The sequence below is a fragment of the Salvelinus namaycush genome, chromosome 2 (genome assembly GCF_016432855.1).
Source record: "Salvelinus namaycush isolate Seneca chromosome 2, SaNama_1.0, whole genome shotgun sequence".
Taxonomy (NCBI): domain Eukaryota; kingdom Metazoa; phylum Chordata; class Actinopteri; order Salmoniformes; family Salmonidae; genus Salvelinus; species Salvelinus namaycush.
In genome coordinates, this window is record NC_052308.1 from 44684172 (window position 1) to 44702176 (window position 18005).

Consider the following 18005-nt stretch of genomic DNA (forward strand, 5'->3'; position numbering starts at 1 on the left):
ATCATGTCCTCTATTTGAGTTGTGTTGTTATTGTGCTAAATGTCCTTTAATAGGACTTCAGAAAACAGTTACGTATTTAGTAATTGTTAGTTAACAAAACATACACGTCGGGAGCAAATATACAAGTAGCCTGTTTTGGTACTGATGCCGACGATGAGAACAATCGATGGAGATCGATTGCACATCCCTTGTACTGAATGTTACAAGTCAGCTGCCAAGACAGTCAGAACGAATGTGTGCGCTTGAGCATTTAGGCCTATATTATTATAATTTTTTTCTTTCTTTGAATTAGTTAATTCAACTCTTTTGATTATTCATATCGTAATTGTTTATATTTTTATAAATAGATTCGGCTCTACTGATATGCGAGCCGGCTCGTTCGCGAACTAGAGCCGACTCGTTCGCGAACGACCCATCACTACAAGTAAACAGTGACAGTGAACTTTCATTCAGGGAGGTAGTCAGTCGTGATATATCAAGGTAAGGGTCTCGTGAAATCGTCTGCTACTCTGTGTGACGTTTACATACGCTGTCTTTTTTGCCTAATACAGTACTGTTAGCTAGTTAACTAATGTATTATTTAGCTAGCTAACTAATGTATTGTTTAGCTAGCTAACGTCAGCTAGCTAATCCTTGGCTTGGGAGGCATTTTGCTAGCTAAGCAGGTTTCCACTGCTAGTCATGTGAATGTGGCTGCACTGTGTTTCGCATAGCATGCACAATGTCCCCATGCTGAAGTTCACTAAAATATATTGGTTGATTTGCAAAATGGCTTGTTGAAAAGGTAATCGCTACATATGGGCTGCTCTCACTGATACACACACGGATGTGTACCTGTAGCCTACATCACTCAGAGCCTGCTTCCTCTCTCCCTGCTTAAGACAGAGTTACTATGTTGCCTGATAAGGATGGATCAGGTGGTTGTGGTGGAGGCCAGGCCACATCGGGAGAAGACCCCTCAGTGAACCTGTTTAGAGAGTACCTCTGCCTCAGGACTGTCCACCCAGAGCCTGACTATGGTAAGTTATGGATCTGTGTTTATATACCGTGGCTGTAAATCTTCTATGATTATGTCTGCATCCTAAATTGGACATTTTCTCAATATAGTGCACTACTTCTCACCATATAGTAGGGAATAGAGTGCCATTTGGGAGACAATGTCATACTGTGTGGACAAGGTTTTGTGTACCACCACCACACAGTATCATAGGTCTAACCAAAAAGCATGGACCAGATTGAGCCGCTCTCCATTATTTACAGTGCATTCGGAAAGTATTCAGACCCGGTCACTTTTTCCACATTGTTACGTTACAGCCTTATTCTAAAATTAAATGGTTTCTCCCCCTCAATCGACACACAATAGCCCATAATGACAAAGCAAAAATAGGTTTTTAAAAACCTGTTTGGCCACTACCATAAATACCGGAGTTGTGGAGTGCTGCAGATATGGTTCAGTTTGGCCGGGCGGCCAGCTCAAGGAAGAGTCTTGGTGGTTCCAGACTTCTTCCAATTAAGAATGTCCATGTTCTTGGAGCTCTTCAATGCTGCAGACAATTGTTGGTACGCTTCCCCAGATGTGTCTCGGAGCTCTACGGACAATTCCTTCGACCTCATGGTTTTTCCTCTGACATGGTCTGTGAACTGTGGGACCTTATCTAGACAGGTGTGTGCCTTTCCAAATCATATCCAATCAATTGAATTTACCACAGGTGGACCCCAATCAAGTTGTAGAAACATCTCAAGGATGATCAATGGAAACAGGATGCACCTGAGCTCAATTTCCAGTCTCCTAGCAAAGGGTCTGAAAACTTATGTAAATAAGGTATCTGTTTTTTATTTTTATTAAACTTGATAATTTCTATAAACCTGTTTTCACTTTTTCATTATGGGGTATTATGTGTAGATTTACTTTTTATTCAATAAATTTTAGAATAAGGCTTTAACATAACAAAATGTGGAAAAAGTCAAGGGGTCTGATTTTTTTTTTTTTTTTTTTTCATCTTTATTTAACCAGGTAGACTAGTTGAGAACAAGTTCTCATTTACAACTGTGACCTGGCCAAGATAAAGCAAAGCAGTGTGACACAAACAAAGACACAGTTAGACATGGAATAAACAAACATACAGTCAATAATACAATAGAAAAAGTTTATATACAGTGTGTGCAAATGAGGTAGGATAAGGGAGGTGAAGGCAATAAATAGGCTATAGTGGCAAAATAATTACAATATAGAAATAAACACTGGAGTGATAGATGTGCAGAAGAGGATTGTGCAAGTAGAGATACTGGGGTGCAAAGGAGCTAAATAAAATAAATAACAGTATGGGGAAGAGGTAGTTGATGGGCTATTTACAGATGGGCTATGTGCAGTGAACTGTGAATAATTTACGAATGCACTGTAGCTACCATAAATAATTGATCTACTGTACAATCCATTCTTCAACCGTTACCACTGGACTATATAACGCTGAAAGGAAAAAATCTGACTGAAGGCCAGCAATTGGCTAATTATTACCTACAATGGTGTAAGGTCCACTTCTTCTCGGTGGAAGACATTTGAATTTATGCACGTCTTTAACTTTAGGCTGAGATCTAAATGGCACCCTATTCCCTATATAGCAGACTACTTTTGTCCAGGGTCCATAGGTCACTGTTGGGACTAATACTAGGGTGTCAGGAAGACCTGTGTTTCTTTTCTCTCTGTCAGTGTTGTACTAAATGTCCTATGAGTATGTTCTAGCCGGGGTTGGGAAGATGACGTTCTAAATGTAATCCTTTACAGTTACTAGTTGCCCCAAATTGTTATCAGTAGCGTAACTTTTGGATTACCCATACTCAGTAAAGTAATCTGATTACTTTCCCCTTAAAGCTGCAATGTGTAACTTTTTGGGAATGTGTCTGTTAAGGCGATAGCATGCTTCAGTTCGACTGGCGCCTAACCGAAGGAGTGTGCTCGCGTTCTCCCTTAAAAGACATTCGCTTGAAAAATTTGAAAGCGGCAATAGTACTGTTTGTCCGTTTTTAGACGCCGTAGCCAGTATACTTCCTCAAAATAGTCCGAATTAATCTAACTAAAGAAATCTTAGTCGTGCAATTTGACATCTAACTAAAATGTTTGTAGTGTTTTTATATCAGAAAACGTGCACGAAAACGAAACAGACTTTTTTTCTTTTTTTTTCTTGAAGAATCCCTACTGTTGACCCAATCACTGACGAAGGGGCGAAGACTTCGGCCCCGAACTTCGGTTTGCCTCCAGAAAAAAACGTGTGCCCAAACAACCTAAGCGCTCTCCGAAAACTAACAAAAACGTCACAAAATGTCATATATGCATGCACTCCACCGGACTGTTTCTGCTGGGAAGCATGCGGACGCCTTTAAGCCTATGGATTGACCAATAAAAGCCGCACTCGTGATCTTCTTAAATTAAACTTGTTTTTGACTGTGATGTGGAGCACAATACCACAGAGGAGTTTAGAAAGGAGGAACCCTTAGATTCTTATTCCATAGGCTGGTATCTGCACCGTGCAGCTATTGCAAGAGTGTATTTTTCACTGGCTGTCCACTGGTTCTAAAACAATGATTGATAAGCACCTTTAACTTCTTCATATCAACCATTATTGGGTGAAAGTACACATACGTTTGTGAACAGCCATCCACAACAATCACGGCGCAAATAGCTAAATGAGAGGGCAGCAGTTTGATTCATATCATTGTGCACTGTAGATGTCAATAAGTGATATACGTATTGCCCATAGGCTACAACACTGCTGTCGTCCTTACCTCCAAGCGTTTATTAAAATTGTATGTACATTCTTTGGATGTCGACAGCAGTCGCACTGTTGGAAGACATGGCTTGGACTGTTGCCTATTCCTGCTCTTTTCCCATGACCCTTCAAATGGATTTGGTGTGCAATCAGTGGTCTCTGATTTGTGGTCAGACTCGCTCAGGCGGAAAACAAACTTAAACTTGCGCCTTTTTTCAATGTTGATTTGTAAGTCCTTGAGGAAAAAAGGTGTCATAAAGATCTTTTTCGCAAACATAATTTGTGAACTTAATAGGAATCCTAGAAGTAATTCTCTAGTTTTTCAAAAGTATATGTAATCTGATTACAATATTATTGCTGGTAATTTAACAGATTAGTTAGTTTTTTTGTAATCTGTTACTCCCCAACTGTGGTTATAGCAGTAAACCTTATGTTATTTCAGTGTCTGTGTTGTCTGTGACTATTAGCCTAACTCCAGTCTTTGCCACTAAAAATATTGAGTTTAGAGACCCCTTGATTGAACTCAAACTGGAAAGGTAATGGTTACAGATAGTCAGTCTTTAATAGTGGGAAAACAAAATCTAAGTAATTATTAAAACAGGAGAGAGAGAGAGAGTGTGTGTGTGTGTTTTATAACCGCGGAAGTTAATTTAAAACCGGCTACATTCAGACCAACACATATTCTACTCATTACTGTACCTATGTGTTTTGGTTTTCTGTATGAGACCACTATAAACCTTGTCATGGTGTAACAGTCTTGGCCCTTGGGTTGTGTTTATCTTTTTACAGATGCTGCTCTGAGGTTCCTGGATAGAATAGCAGAGGAGCTTGGGCTGCCCATGAAGAAAATTGAGGTTTGTGTGGTTGGGTACATGTTTTTGACATTCAACTCTTTACACACTAGACCTCATGTCAACTCCTCTCTCTGTCCTCCTCACACCTGTCTGTAGGTCTGCCCCGGTAGAGTTGTGTCTATCATGACCTGGCAGGGGACCAACCCTGCTCTGAAGTCCATTCTGCTCAACTCCCACACTGACGTTGTGCCTGTTTACCAGGTAAAGACCTGGGCCTGTATTTGTAAAGCATATCAGAGTAGTACTGATCTAGGATCAGTCTCGCATGGACAGGGGGGACCTGATCTTAGATTAGCACTCCAACTCTGAGATGCCCCTGGAACCCCACTGTCTTCTTTACCACTAGTACGAGGGGAAAAGCAGGGAAAGGAACTCATCCTATGAATCTGTCTCATTCCAGGAACACTGGAAGTATGATGCGTTTGCTGCTGTGAAAGATGCAGAGGGCAACATCTACGCTCGAGGAACACAGGACATGAAGTGTGTCACCATACAGTGAGTGTGATGTCATAACCACCCTGTTGGGATATTTGATCCTAACACAACTGGTCAAAACTCTCATTTAAATAAAGGAAGTTATGCAACATCTCAAGCTAGAGAAAATACGCTACTCCGTTAGGGGATCTGCAATTACATTTTATAATATCTGACAACCTTTACAATCCTTTGTAGAAGACATGGACCCAGCTAATTCCACAACTCTATAAACGAAGCCAAATTATTTTTACTTTTTTTACTTTTTGATTTGTATTTTTTGTATTTTTTACTTTTTGATTATATTACTCATTGTATATCATGTCTGGTTTTGGGGTGGGGCGCTGTTAGAGCATTGGGGGGTTGGAGTGGGTTTGATTTCGTATGGGACTGTGTGTGTTCTGCCCTCTACCTGTTTTGCATGTGTTATCGGTATAATCATAATGATGGGGGGGGAAGGGAATTAGGAAAGTTACCAGAATCTTGCAACTGTAATCCAATTTCGATGTTACCAGTGTCCTTCACATCTCCCAGTTTTTGTTTGACTCATAACCAACAAGGCTACTGCTCGACATCTCTCATAGGTATATCCAGGCCATCAGAAGACTTAAAGCAGAGGGAAGGACGTTTATGCGCACCATCCACCTAATGTTTGTGCCAGGTAGGATGAGCAGTCATTGGCTAAGACTGGCTTCTCAGAATGTAATACTGTGACAACACTCTAATAATGTAGTAATTCCATGGGTGTGACCCAAAAGGCACCCTATTCCTTATATAGTTCTCTACTTTTGACCAGAGCCCTATAGGCCTTGATCAAATGTAATCCACTATATAGGGAAGAGGGTGCCATTTGAAACTCAGCCCCTGTCATTTGACAAGGGTATAGACATTTTTAAAAGCACTTTTGACAACTTCTGTACATAAATGTGATTGCTTGAGATAAGCTGTATTACTCTTTGCTCTGGATTTGACACTTTGAATGTCTTAGATGAGGAGGTCGGAGGTCACAAAGGAATGGAGACGTTTGTGAAGCTCCCAGAGTTTGAGAAATTAAACATTGGCTTTGCACTTGACGAAGGTAAATTAACAAAAAAACCTAACTGTACCACTTATTAACACCCAACTATAACCGAGGCCTGCATCCCAAACGGCACCCTATTCTCTTTATAGTGCAGTACTTTTGACCAGGCTTCATAGGGCTCTAGTGAAAAGTAGTGCACTATATATACAATGCATTCGGAAAGTATTCAGATCCCTTAACTTTTTCCACATTTTGTTACGTTACAGCCTTATTCTAAAATTGATGAAATATTTGTTTTCTTATCAATCTACAGACAATACCCCATAATGACGAAGCAAAAACAGGTTTTTAATCAATTTTGCTAATTTATAAACAGAAATACCTTATTTATGTAAGTAGTCAGACCCTTTGCTATGAGACTCTAAATTGAGCTCCGGTGCATCCTGTTTCCATTGATCATCCTTCAGATGATTATACAACTTGATTGGAGTCCACCTGTGGTAAATTCAATTGATTGGATATGATTTGGAAATGCACACACCTGTCTATATAAGGTCCCACAGTTGACCGTGCATGTCAGAGCAAAAACCAAGCCATGAGGTCGAAGGAATTGTCCGTAGAGCTCCGCGACAGGATTGTTTCGAGGCACAGATCTGGGGAAGGGTACCAAAAAATGTCTGCAGCATTCCAGGTTGCCAAGAACAGTGGCCTCCCTCATTCTTAAATGGAAGAAGTTCGGAACCACCAAGACTCTTCCTAGAGCTGGCCCCCTGGGCAAACTGAGCTATCGGGGAAGAAGGGCCTTGGTCAGGGAGGTGACCAAGAGCCCGATGGTCACTCTGACAGAGCTCCAGAGTTCCTCTGTGGAGATGGGAGAACCTTCCAGAAGGATAACCATTTCTGCAGCACTCCACCAATCAGGCCTTTATGGTAGAGTGCCAGACAGAAGCCAATTCTCAGTAAAAGGCACATGACAACCCGCTTGGAGTTTGCCAAAAGGCACCTAAAGGACTCAGACCATGAGAAACAAGATTCTCTGGTCTGATGAAACCAAGATTGAACTCTTTGGCCTGAATGTCAAGTCTGGAGGAAACCTGGCACCATCCCTACGGTGAAGCATGGTGGTGGCAGCATCATGCTGTGGGGATGTTTTTCGGAGGCAGGGACTGGGAGACTAGTTAGAATTGAGGGGAAGATTAACGGAGGAAAGTACAGAGAGATCCTTGATGAAAACCTGCGCCAGGGCGCTTAAAGCCTCAGACTGGGTTGAAGGTTCACCTTCCAACAGGACAACAACCCTAGGCACAGAGCCAAGACAATGATTGAGTGGCTTCAGGACAAGTCTCAATGTCCTTGAGTGACACAGCCTGAGCCTGGACTTGAACTCGATTGAACATCTCTGGGAGACCAGAAAATAGCTGTGCAGCGACGCTCCCCATCCAACCTGACAGAGCCGGAGAGGATCTGTGCCAAGCTTGTAGCGTCATACTGTATTTGCAAAAATGTCTAAATGTGTGTAGATTAACGAAATATTTTATTTTATTTTTTTTAATCAATTTTAGAACTAGGCTGTAATGTAACAAAATGTGGAGAAAGTCAAGGGGCCTGAATACTTTCCGAATGCACTGTAAGGAATAGGGTGCCCCTTGGGATATATTCGGACTATCCAGCACTGAAACAAACACTTCTTTAGGCCCTATACTTCCCTTCTGTCACCTGATGTCTGGATGTGTTTTTTTTTTTTTTAGGTCTTGCCAACCCTGGGGAAGCCTTCACTGTCTTCTATGGCGAGAGGAATCCCTGGTGTAAGTATCAGCCCTGAGTATTCGAGAATCTGGCCCTAGCTGTAACAATGACGAAGGATCAAATACACACGCACACCCAGCAGTACACACAAGAAATGTCTCCTCCTCTCACGCTGGCCTTAGTCTGTCTGTGATCATATGTCAATTAGTCTTTCCTCGATACCTGTCTCCTCGCCTCCTCCAACCTGGACTCTGGGGTAGTAAATGAAAATCCTGGACACTCAAATAAACAATGATATGTTGCGTATGGTATGTATACTGAACAAAAATATAAACACAACATGCAACAATTTCAAATATTTTACTAGGTTACAGGTCATATAAGGAAATCTGTCAATTTAAAATAAATTAATTCGGCACTAATCTATAGATTTCACATGACTGGGCAGGGGGCAGCCATGGGAGGGTGTATGCCCACCTACTTGCAGCCAGGCCCACCCACTGTTGAGCCAGCTCCAGCCAATCAGTGAGTTTTTTTTCCCCCCACAAAAGGGCTTTATTACAGACAGAAATACTCCTCAAAACTCCCCCACCCCCCTTAGACGATCCCGCAGGAGAAGAAGCCAAATGTGGAGGTCCTGGGTTGGCGTGGTTACACGTGGTCTGCGGTTGTGAAGCCGGTTGGACGTACTGCCAAATTCTCTAAAACAACGTTGGGGGCAGCTTATGGTAGAGAAATTAACATTTAATTATTTGGCAACAGCTCTGGTGGACATTCCTGCAGTCAGCTTGCCAATTGCATGCTCCCTCAAATTCACATTTTAGAGGCCTTTTATTGTCCCCAGCACAAGGTGCACCTGTGTTTTTCTCCATGATGTTTAATCTGCTTCTTCATATGCTATACCTGTCAGGTGGATGGATTATCTTGGCAAAGGTAAATAATAAAAAAAAAAAACATTTTTCAGCTCACGAAACATGGGACTAACACTTTACATGTTATGTTTATAATTTTGTTCAGTGTATTTATTTGTGGATGTCCATCATCCATTTTGTATGATGTTAGTAATTACAATTTGTATAATATGTTACAACTTGCAATTTGTACAAAATGTTACGAATTCCAATTTGTTGTGGCTAACGCTAGCTAGGTTTGGGTTAGGTTAAAGTGGTTATGGGAAGGGTTAGCTAAGTAGATGCAATGCAGCTAGTAAGTATATAGTAATTAGCTAAAATGCTAAAGCTGTCTGTGATGCGATTCGAACACGCAACCATTGGGTTGCTGCTAGACCTTTGCCTTTTACCAACCACTCTAATTTTGTTTTTGCCTTTTTAAAGGGGCAATATGCAGTAGCTACATCCTGTTTTGGCCTTAAAAATTAAGTGGCAGGGAGGAGTTTTGTTATTGTTTCAACTGCTGATTGCTGCTTTAACATTTTAGCCATTTAGCAGATGCCCTTCACAGGAGGTTGGTGGCATGTTAATTGGGGAGGATGGGCTCGTGGTAATGCCAGGACGGTAATAAGTGGAATTGTATCAAATGCATCAAACACATGGTTTCCTTGTGTTTGCCATTCCATTTACTCAGTTCCGGACATTATTATGAGCCGTCCTCCCCACAGCAGCCTCCAATGATGCTCTTATCCACGTTAGGTTATATGTAACCATATTAATTTGAGTGTCCCAGATTTTAGTTTACTGTGTTAAGTCTAGTCTGAGACCAGTCTGCCGTCTCAAATGGATTGGAGAAGGTCCAAGGGTCCTCCAGTCAGACCTTTCCACCAATGTGTTCTGAGAGAGGATGTGAAAAAAAAAAAAATTCTGAGAAAGAGCCTGTGTGTCTGCTTCCCCTCAGGGATAACGGTCCACTGCCCAGGCAGTCCTGGCCACGGCTCCAGGTTTGTGGAGAACACGGCTGCAGAGAAACTGGTAAGACTTCCTTTATTCACAACTAGAGGGACTTTGAGTGTGTCACAAATAGCACCTTTTTTCCTGTGGTCCCTGGTCAAAAGTATGGGCACTATATAGGGAATAGGCGGCAGGTAGCCTAGCAGTTAAGAGTGTTGGGCCGGTAACCGAAAGGTTGCTGGTTTGAATCCCAGAACTGATTAGGTGAAACATCTGTTAATGTGCCCTTGAGCAATGCACTTAACCCTAATTGCTTTTGTAAGTCACTCTGGATAAAAGCGTCTGCTAAATTACTAAAATGTAGGTCACCATTTTGGACACAGCCCTTGTCCCCACACACAATATAGTTCACTTGGCCAAAGACAGCAGAAAAGGGTGCTGATTCTGATCACTTGGAAGACGATGTCAATGACCTCACCTGCTTATGTCTGTCTCCCTTCCTCAGCGCAGTATTATTAACTCCTTCCTGGACTTCAGGGAGAAGGAGAAACACAGGTCAGTAAGGCAGGAAGAGGGATGAGTTCAGTCACTAGAGGGAGCCATAACTACTTAACAGGAATGTGATTTTTAGTGTTGTGTGTGTGTTGCAGGTTGAACACCAGCGAGTGTTTCACTCTTGGTGATGTCACCACTGTCAACATGACCATGGTGAAAGGAGGCGTGGCCTACAACGTCATCCCTGCCGAGATGGACGTCAGCTTTGACTTGAGAATACCACCCACGGTCAATTTGCAGGTGTGTGTGTGTGTGCCTTTGTCTATGTGTGTGTGTGTGTGTTAGGGAGGGACATTTTAAATTATCAATGTTGTGGAAGCTATTCTGAATATATAGTTTACCAAGTTACCAACCACTTCACACTGGGAGAAGATAAGCTACACGAAAAGTAGTTCACTACATCCAAACTACTGCTTCATAAATGATCATATCTAACTCTTAAATGTCATAGACTACAATTGGAGTCAAATGTTAACATCATGTGTAATTTACCCTATGAAGCACAAAAACTGTTTCAAATGAGAATTGGGTCTGATCCTGAAAAAGTGTGGAAATATTTGCATACTTCACCTATATTCTTACCTTTCTTGCAAAAATGTAATTAACTAATGAAAACACTAATGAACAAAAATATAAACGCAACATGTAAAGTGTTGGTTTCATGTTTCAACTAAAAGATCCCTGAAATTTTCCATATGCACAAAAAGCTTATTTCTTTAAAATGTTGTGCATACATTTGTTTACATCCCTGTTAGTGAGCATTTCTCCTTTGCCAAGATAATCCATCCACCTGACAGGTATGGCATATCAAGAAGCTGATTAAACAGCATGATCATAACACAGGTGCACCTTGTGCTGGAGACAATAAAAGGCCACTCTAAAATGTGCAGTTTTGTCACACAACACAATGCCGCAGATGCCTTAAGTTGAGGGAGCATGCAGTTGGCATCCTGATTTCAGGAATGTCCACCAGAGCTGTTGCCAGAGAATTGAATGTCCATTTCTCTACCATAAGCCACCTCCAATGTTTTAGAGAATTTTGGCAGTATGTCCAAACGGCCTCACAACCACAGACCACGTGTAACAAAGCCAGCCCAAGATCTCCACATCCGGCTTCTTCACCTGTGGGATCGTCTGAGACATCCACCCGGACGGCTGATGAAACTGAGGAGTATTTCTTTCTGTAATACAACTCATTCTGATTGGCTCCTCCACCTCCAGTGGGTGGGCCTGACTCACAAGCCACCCATGGCTGCGCCCCTGCCCAGTCATGTGAAATCCATAGATTAGGGCCTAATGAATTTATTTAAATTGACTGATTTCCTTATATAAACTGTAACTCAGTAAAATCTTTGAAATTATTGCATGTTGCGGTTATGTTTTTGTTCAGTATAGTACAGCTACCGCCAAGCTACTGCAAATGTAGATAAATTGCTACTTGAATTACATGTCGTTCACGACTTACCAACACTGGAATTTATTTCACTATTCGAATAATATCCTGATAAAAGAAAGACAATTCTAAAAAAGAAAAAAAAATTGCTCTACTCTCTTGACCAATCCGAATGAAGCAAAATTCCACAACAGCAGACAGTGCGCGGTTGTTTTTATATCGGTCGTCTTTGATTAACAGTAGCCTAGGCTAACAGCAACGCGGTGAAAGTCTGATGCTCCCCATCATACAACGAATTCTGTTTCCCAAAAAGTTTTCTGGTGAGTGTTGCATCTATATGTATCAGGTCTTGTGGACCCTCCATTGGTACTAGGCTAATCGCTATTTGAAGTGGGGGAAATGGCATACCATTGTCAGGGCTGACTTGAGGTCTAAATGATGTTAAGAGGGAAAATGAGCTTGAAAATAAAACAATCACTTTGTGCATCCTCAGAACTGTAGGCTACTTACATTGCGCAACTGTAAATGTGCTATGTACTGTCAAAGCCACGTGACGTCTGAATCCGCAGTAGCCAAGTGCGCCGTAAATAAACACTACATTCTTAAGTTTGTTTCATTTAAATTAAGCATTTCAAATGTCATGGTATATCTGTGTGTGTAACAATGTAACATGGACAATTTTTAATTTAGAAAACTTTTCAATTGTTAAAATAGGCCCAAAAGAAATTATCCAAAAACGATTACTCTGTGTTCGAGTACTAGCTAACAGCTAACGTCCGTTTGGCTATCCGGATATTCTGTGTCCATCCCTACTGCGCGTGGGTTGTTATTATACGTAGTTCAGCGCAATGTTATCTTCACCATTTCAAATATTTTATTCCATTGTTAGGAGTTCGAGGAGCAGATTAAGAAGTGGTGTAAGGAGGCAGGAGAGGGCATCACGTATGAGTTTGCTCAGGTCAGTACAATAAAATGCATCTCTCCATACACGCACTTGTATATGAGCATGGAGACAACTGATCACAGATCAGTAAGTAGAGTATGCTTTAAAGTGTTCTCATTTGGGTCATATTCAGTAGATACGAAATTGAAGTAAACGGACCCAAACGGGGAGGGACTCCCTGAACTTTCCAATAAGAAACGCTTGTTTTGTTAAGTGTTTTGCTACGGTGTACATTAATGAAAACGACCCAGTTGTAAGATGTTCTGTGTCCTCCACAGAAACACATGAACCAGAATTTGACATCCACAGATGAGAGCGACCCCTGGTGGAACGCCTTCAGCACAACCTGCAAAGCCATGTGAGGACACACACTAACACACACACTCACACACACTCAGTAAAGGCGAGCTTAATCTGAATTTCTCTCGCCCCAGGAACATGACTTTGGAAAAGGAGATCTTCCCTGCAGCCACGGACAGTCGCTTCATCAGAGCGGTGAGTTAGAGCAGTGGCACATGGGTAATGTAGTGTGTAAACCATAGGATTGGCCGATTTATACCAGGTGATTTGGAAATACCGACGGTATGATTTTCAATACTGTTCTTTGGGGGGGCGCATCCTGGGGGTTACGCCACTGCTTATAACTATAAGTTAAGTATAACTAAGAAATCTAAGATGTGTCAAATAAATGATCTCCAGCTCAGGGCTCCAGCTATGCATTTGACTTGCTAGGTGTCAAAATCAAGCTTCTTGGTTACAGCAATCCCCTCCTAGATAAAGATCCCTGTTGCCTGAATTGTTTTGTGCATTGAATTTTTTTAAAAATTGTATTATTTTAATAATGCCCCTTGTGTGCACTTCTGGTAATACCGTATACCTTGGTATGGTACAGAAACGGTATGAAAATCAGGATACCACCCAACCCTAGTACACCATAACATCTTACTTTCAAACACTTAGAACTGCGTGTCTTTTTATGCGTTTATGACCTCAGGACAGAACATGTTTTGTTTTTGTAGAAGCTGTGTCCAAATGTGGTGTTCATTTTACATGATCATTAGGAGAAGAAATGCATCATAAGTGCCACAAGCCAGAAATCTCCGTGGAGACAAACCGCAGTGATTTGAATGAGCTAAATGCGGTTCTCCCTTTTTAAATGCATCCCTCTTGAGACTGATACAATATTTGGTAAAATGATAGAGCGAGGGCCCTTACTGGGTAAAATGTATGTTTTCAAAGTTATTTAATGCCGATTTTATTCATTGAGGCAAAAAATGTGTCAGTGTGTCGGATATTAGTGGCAATGCTTTCTTTACAAAAAGTAGGATCTCTCAAAATCATGTTTGTCCTGCTGTAGGTGGGCCTCCCTGCCATCGGCTTCTCCCCAATGAACCGGACACCCATCCTGCTGCACGACCACAACGAATATCTGAACGAGCAGGTCTTCCTCAAAGGCATTCAGGTGTACGAGAAGCTAGTGCCAGCATTAGCAAATGTGCCCGCTCTGCCTTGCGACGTCTAGAGCAGCCATTCTTAACTGGTGGGTGATGCAAATTTGATTACATTTTGGTGAAGATTTTTTTTTTTGTCATTCGAATATTGGTTGACGACTGAGGCAACCCAGTTAAATGTGGGTCCCGAAACCAAACCAGTTGAGAACTGCTAGTTTAGAGGTCGAAGGTCAATACCTTGGCTACTTCACATCCTGTGTCTCTGAACCTCCTCTTGGCACGTGTAGGTCTGCTCTGACACCTCTCACAGATAAACAAATCTTGAATAATCCAGATGGTTTTGAATAATCCAAAAGGCAGCGCCAAAGAATGAGATGAGATTACTTCATACAGATTTAATTTAAAATAGTCAAATTTAGCACTTCACATTTGTCTCTGCCTTTTGTGTGCATAACATTTTATTTTCAGACCGTACATAGCAACTCAGGACAACATTATACCATTGCATTACTCATTACACGTTGTAACAGCCTTGTAACAACATTGTACTTAAGAGAATGTGTTTCATGCGTCAGTGTATTATTTATTTTTTTGGAAAATGAATTTATGTGCCTGCTATTTGATAGAGCTGATTTGAATAAAGATATCACTTTATTAAACTGTTGTGTTGTTATGTGATTATCGAGTGTTCATGTTTTCTGCCAAGGGACTGCAGATAGGAAAGAGCAGTGTAGCTAAATCTGTTCAGACAAATAAAAAAACAGAGTTGGTATCATGCACACCACACAGCTCAAAACACTAAGACAGAAATATCTTACAACATGAGCCCAAGATATTTTAGTAAACAGAATAAATAAAGCAGAGGAACTGAGGAGTAACTGTGTTGTAGCCAGGTGGAGGCTGTCAGCACCATAATAAGCACCATAATGTGTTTATCTCGGGTATGAACCAGCAGTAACAACATTGCTGCTACTCAGACTCACAATGACAGTAATGGGGAAGATTTGAAATGTGATCCTCATTGAGTTACAATTATATGTTTTCAGTAGAAGCTTCAACATTCTTTAGAATAATATAAGTTGGTTTGAATTTCTATTTATAGTGCCTCCCAGTGCCCCTGTGAGTGTTAACTATCCAGTTCTGCCTTTTTGTATTCTAAGGTCATGTTAATTATATTTTGGTTTGGGCAATTTCTTTTTTTTTTAAATCTTTTTTTTTACAAATGTCAATCCAGTAAACGACTAGGCATAAGAGGCTTGACTGACTGAGAAAAGGTTGTTTTCTGCTCCCAATTAACCTAGTCTGAGACCGCAGGGTTGTGTCATAGACATATCCTCAATATGCTGTGGTGGAACTGCATGATACTTGTGTGATGTAACGGTTGAGACTGAGTTAACATGACCGGAGGTCATAGGAAGGTTACGGTCTGGCTGATATTACGCTATGTGTTCACGGTCCGTCCCGACTTGACAATGTTCCCTGTGTCCGTGCACAAAACCAAAGTACTTATTAATGTAGGGCTATTATAACTCGGATTTGGCTACACACACAGACACATGAAGTGTTGAACTACTGTTCAATTCCCTTTTAGAGAGCCATTCCAATTAACAGAGTAGTGCCCTCCTAGGGGGGATCAGCAGGAAGAGAAGAGAAGAGGTAGTGGTTGGTCAGTAATTAGACTGCTCTCCCCAGGATGTGGCAACAGGATTAAAGCCTGCAGGGCTGTCAGGGAGAGTCCTCAAAGCTGTAACCTCTAGCACCCCACCGCCCCCTCACCCCTGCCTGGCGATTGGAGAAACAGGAATAGATGCTGCCACACTCTCGTGTCAGTCTGCTTAGTAAGAGAGAGCTGGGATTTTCAGTAGATGTCTTCAATTACAACTTCCTCAATATGTGTTGGCCTGCCCAAATATCCTGCAACTCCACCTTATAATTATAGTACAAAAGTAATTGATTGACCTTTGTATTTTGCACAACAGCGGGCATTTTTCAACTTATCGTATCATGCTTGCGTTTATCCTATACTTCCATATGTGGTTTTGTGTGTTTTGATATGTCCTTTTATGTTGTACACAAATTGCCTTTTGGGGACAAAGATTTAATGAATTGAACAAAACACTATTTGTGTACCCAATTTTCAAAGGTGTACTGACATCAATCTCACATGACTCTGTGTCTTTGATTGCCTTTTATCCAGGAGAGCATTTTGCATCATCATGATGATGTGGCCGGTGACACTTTGCCTCTTGAATGTCCAATATCTTCCAAACTTGAATGCTGATGTGCAAGACATTTTGTCACTGTATCAACAGTGGACTAATGGGGGGAAAAGTTGAGTTCCCCTTTTAACTTTGATAGCATTAATCAATGTGGGGAGAGCATGCATACGAGTTCATCTTACACCTGCTGGCATTGCCTCCCTGCCTGCGGGAGAGGTCCCTCACATGGGGCACACGCCAGCCAGCCAGAACTCAACAAGCTGCTTTGAAGCAGAAATCTCATGTAACCTTTAGAAGGTCAGTTTACCAGCAGAGAGCTGAGTTCTTCAGTCTATATTTCACGAAGGAACACTAGGGGCCGAGGCACAGAGGGACCTGTTACATTCATTAACTGGCACAAGGCCATTGCTCAAGTAAGCAATGTACTGTTAGGCTTTTTCAAGCTTGAAGAGACGGTTAAATAGAAAGCATTGAATTGACGTTTTGTCCAGTCGGTATAGGCTACATTGGCAAGTCTCCCACGCACAGTGATTTATCCAAGAAGCTCGAGTTCTTACACAGTTGCGCATCAGTGGGTTCACATGATATCGGTATGATATAGGCTATTAGGCTATCCAATAGCCAGAAGAGGTAGGAGGAAGTACAGTAGGCAAACTGCATTGCATAAGTTTCCTTCATGCATATCAAGTTTCCTTTTAATCTCTACATCACTAGGCTTAGCACATTCAAATAAATATAGGCATAGTAAATCACATTTTAGATGTTTAAAAAAAAAAAATTATGAAAATCATTTTTGTCAATAAATCTTGAAAGCATAATAAATACATGTAAATGTTTTGTGTTTGTGAATTAAATTAAGTGACAATGCGGTTGAAGTCTAGCTCATCTGTGAAATTGAGCCTATATCACATTGGATTCAAAGTGGTCCTCTTCATGCGTGAAATAGAGAGGCTACACTCGTGCCTGTGCGTCGGATGCTGCTGAGACTAGTGCAGAGTGGGCGAGTGAGCGACTGCGGTATCTTGGCAGGAGCATCAATCATAGGCTAGTCCACATTTGTTTACCGTCGAAATCAGCAGGCGACCCGAAATAAACTCGAAAGGCGATTGAACATGAACGTTGTGGGATCTTAGTTCACATTTTTCCAAACCAGTTTTCAAGATTTTTAATGGAAAATGGCGATATGCACTCCGTCTTGCAGTATTGTCTGCTTGGTATCTTTCCAGATTATCTTGATTTTTACTGTACAGTGGCCTGGCGCCGATGGTCTCACGTTCCCCCAGCAATACACGTAAGTATTCTATATCACTGGCTGCTCAGCTGTCACAGACAAAATGCGTATTTTGAGGTCCAGCATTTGATTGCCACGTTGGGTGACCGTCATTGTGCTGGTGTACCACCTCTGCTTTCCTATCATTAAATTAGGTTCCTCGCATTGTATTTCTGACGTGAACATATTTCCCCGCTATGCTGCGACTGCTCCTGCAAACGAGGAACGGGCAATAAAACAGTCAATTTAGGATGTTAAAGGGATGTGGACCGTTGCTTTCTGTCATACACAATACATGAAGGAATCACATACAAACACTGCACTATTCACCAATTACCATTGACTACATAAATAATTTCCCGTTTAGCCCAACGGTTAAGAGCGTTGGACTATTAACGGAAAGGTCGCTGGTTCGAACCCCCGAGCTGAATAGGCGAAACATCTGTCCTTGAGCAAGGCACTTAACCGTAA

The 18005-nt window shown here is 41.5% G+C and overlaps 1 protein-coding gene across 2 annotated transcripts; it reads left to right on the forward strand.

Annotated features, from left to right (window-relative positions):
• The first annotated feature begins 356 nt into the window (after positions 1-356).
• On the forward strand, positions 357-14721 carry LOC120063802 (aminoacylase-1-like). Of its 2 annotated transcripts, none has more exons than XM_039014116.1 (15): positions 357-480; positions 886-1019; positions 4554-4618; positions 4715-4819; positions 5019-5113; positions 5677-5753; positions 6081-6170; positions 7862-7918; positions 9711-9784; positions 10209-10258; positions 10354-10498; positions 12541-12609; positions 12873-12952; positions 13029-13089; positions 13952-14721. In XM_039014116.1, the coding sequence occupies exons 2-15, from the start codon at positions 893-895 to the stop codon at positions 14114-14116; spliced, it is 1260 nt and encodes a 419-aa protein (XP_038870044.1). In that variant the 5' UTR covers positions 357-480; positions 886-892; the 3' UTR covers positions 14117-14721. The 2 variants fall into 2 exon arrangements, with proteins under 2 accessions (XP_038870044.1, XP_038870038.1); XM_039014110.1 differs by having other exon boundaries at positions 376-480; positions 882-1019.
• Positions 14722-18005: the final 3284 nt, after the last annotated feature.